The following is a 3,045-nucleotide window of genomic DNA, read 5'->3' as shown; positions in this document are numbered from 1 at the left end:
ATCAAAAACCACACACAACTAGAGCTAAACAGCAATGTTCTCATATGAGAATGCCGACAGCTCTTTCTTTCTCAGGCAAATTTGCAACTGACATCAACAGTGTGCAGATCCCAAATTAGGACTCAGGCCCATGAGACTCTTACAAGGTAAACGTCTAATAAGGCTAAATAAGTTATTGCTGCTCTTTATGCAAGTAGATATTAAGGGATATTAAAGTGCTAATTAAATTGGTTCCGCATGAGAACAAAAGTGCTTCAGCTTGGGGACCAACTACTAACTACAAACAGCCACTAGCATTTCTCTGCAGAGTTTATAACATGGGTGTATTATGTGTTTATAGAGGTCTCGTCATGAAACTCAAAACACTAAAGGAGGAATAACAGCAGGCGCCTTACCATGATGCATGAGGCCTTCTAGGAAAGTCGAGATTCTGACAAGCTGAATGCACCTTAATTTCTCAGCAATATTACTACTGTATATGACATAATGATGCTTGCTATGCTATTACAAATGTGACAAGTGTAATTTGCATAAAAACAGTAGAATAAAGTATGAAATATTTTTCATCTTTAGATGCTTTGCAAACTTTTCTATAATGTTTTCTGATGATGACATTATTTCTGATCAGAGTAACAGTAGTAGTAATCTCTCTATTGTTTCCTACCTGCCAGGACACAGCCCCCAATATGACTGTTGACAGCAGACTAAAGAACACCAGACGTTCCGAAATGAGGCAGAAGTGTCGGATGCCCCTGGAGGCCATGACTTGGTCCAGACTACGGCTACTGGACCGCTGGGCCCGCCAGGCCTTCTGACACTCACTTAGCTTGGTGTGAAACCCCCAAATTGTGATAAGCAGAATTATGTGGCAGATGGACCAGAAAAGGCCAAACAGGCAGAAGCCTGGAATCACCAGATACCACAGCTCCAAGTGGCTCAGCTATGAAAACAAGAGAAAATTGTCTTTAAACAAAGCCTTAAAATATGTAAACTAGCAATACAAAATCCTGTATCATTATTTAAAAAAAATACGTTTCAATAGGACTAAAAAGTCTGAGAAATCGTTGAGTCTGAAGAGCTCCTCATTCTTCGCTGACTTAAACAAACATCTAATGTCTCACATAATAGAAATGTCAATTTTATGACACGATAATTTTTACAAAATGCTGAGTGTACCTTTAAGGCAGCCAGGACAAAGAAGGCCAGCTCAGTCACACTCAGAGGCAGCAGGGACAACCTCCTCCACACCTTCCCCAGAGAGAGCACTGGCATCCAGCGGTCACTGGGCCCCAGCCCACTGAAGTACACATCCAACACAGGCTCACACAGTAGCCTGCCCAGGTAACAGCCTAAGGCATAAGGGTTAGCTGTGATGCCTAAGGCCTGGAAAAACACAAGAGACGTAATCAAGGCAAAACTGACTAGGTTGAGCAGAGCCAGGAGGGATTTCATCCTAAGGTCCACAATGAGAGCCCCCAGGGCCACTACCAAGCCAATGATGGCCACTGACTTGTGAAGAGGCATGGTGGTGCTGGCAATGCCAAATCCCAGGAGCTCCAGCAGCTCAGTTGATGTTAACAAAGTGGATTTGTAACGGATGGAGCTGCATATTCGCTCAGTTATAGCCCATACTGTTTTCATGATTACACTGGCTAGTAGGAGATAGTTGGTGACCAGTTCCTTGACATTTGAGTCCAAGGCAGGGCTATTGAGGAAGCACAGAAGACCAAGTAGAAAGCCAAACCACAAATGGAACAAGCTGAGACTGGCTTTCTCCATAGCAAAGTAGTAATAAAGAATGCTGGCTATCCCGAGGACAAAGAGGCCCAGGATAAAGATGACCAGAATCATTGGTTCACTTGTTACCTCCCAGCGTACGTACATGCCAACGCAAACCGCCACAAGGAGGTTGACGCTGGACAGGTAACCCAGGCAACGTACTGATGTAAACATGTCCACCTCCTTGGGTCCATCGACTGTCAGCTCCTCTTCCTCTTCCTCGTGAGCCATGGCTGACTTGAACAAACACTTATCCAAATGCAGCTGAAACCTTTGACAGTCGATTTCCAGTCACCTTCTCTAGACTTGCCCAGGTTTGCAAATGGAGGACAATGCCTCTTGAAAACACCGTTCAAAATCAACCCCTGTGAAAGAGTCAAACAGCAGTGTTACTCAAGTTAATAAGGAGTAACAATATCCTTCTGTCAGGCAATCCAAATGTATACAAGTTAGTTACATATATCATGTTCAGAGAAAACTGTTAAACACTCATTAGTTAATTTCAGATTTCCTCCTGTTCTATAACCAGTTTTGTTGTTATTAGTTGATGTCTTTTTTTTAGTTTTTTTTTTTACATATTTCTGAATTTATATATGACTTATAGGAGGATCCAAGGACTGCCAATATGCTATAATAGGATTTGCTAGACTTGATAATACAAAATGTGGCTAACTCACGTAGATGAGCAGCAAAACAATCAAGAACATGTATCTACAAACAAAAGCCTTACAACATATCAACAAAATAAAACAGTGACTGCGGCCCAGCTTTCTGTTTCTGACGATGTGGCACTGTAGTCGGGAAGTTTGCTAACTTACATAGCCTCCCTGCTGACCGTTCGTTCGCGGTTAGCTAACTCAATTAACGTTTTAATATCGTCTCTTTAGCTGTCAAAAGAATAAATAGCACTCCTTGCACATATGTCAAAGTGAGCACTGTAACGACATGACTGCAGGTAATGTCCTCCTCATCGAAATGTTGCATACATTATGTTTGTTTAAATGACAGCCACTATGCTTCCGGAATCCAAACTACGGCATCTTGCAAGTGCCAAATCGCGCAAGCCTTCGCCTTTTCAGGCTGGGCACGTCGATCTAGTTATATTACAACGTGCATCTGACTGTAGAGACTCAAAAAAGCGTGACCTCGTTCCAATGGTAATGCGGTGCCAAAAATGTACCCAAGTTTTTTTTTTTTCGATGTTTTGAGAAAAAAAACATATACCCTACACAATCAAAGAATGGTGAATGTAATTGCAAGTCACAA

General features: G+C 42.1%; 1 protein-coding gene across 2 annotated transcripts in view; it reads right to left on the bottom strand.

The window, feature by feature from the left end:
• tmem168a (transmembrane protein 168a) overlaps positions 1 to 2,823 on the bottom strand; it is a 15,936-nt gene extending 13,113 nt beyond the window's left edge. The window contains exons 1-3 of one of the 2 annotated variants that reach the window (XM_040148729.1): positions 2,598 to 2,823; positions 1,177 to 2,144; positions 665 to 940 (exon numbers count right to left, since the gene is read on the bottom strand). In XM_040148729.1, the coding sequence (XP_040004663.1) occupies positions 665 to 940; positions 1,177 to 2,010 (1,110 nt within the window). In that variant the 5' untranslated portion in view covers positions 2,011 to 2,144; positions 2,598 to 2,823. The remainder of the gene's footprint in view (positions 1 to 664; positions 941 to 1,176; positions 2,145 to 2,597) is intronic. The other variant, XM_040148736.1, reaches the window with a different exon arrangement.
• Positions 2,824 to 3,045: the final 222 nt, after the last annotated feature.

The sequence above is a fragment of the Xiphias gladius genome, chromosome 2 (genome assembly GCF_016859285.1).
Source record: "Xiphias gladius isolate SHS-SW01 ecotype Sanya breed wild chromosome 2, ASM1685928v1, whole genome shotgun sequence".
NCBI classification, from domain to species: domain Eukaryota; kingdom Metazoa; phylum Chordata; class Actinopteri; order Istiophoriformes; family Xiphiidae; genus Xiphias; species Xiphias gladius.
Note: the sequence above shows the minus strand (reverse complement) of the source record. Positions and strands in the feature narration are given on the sequence as shown.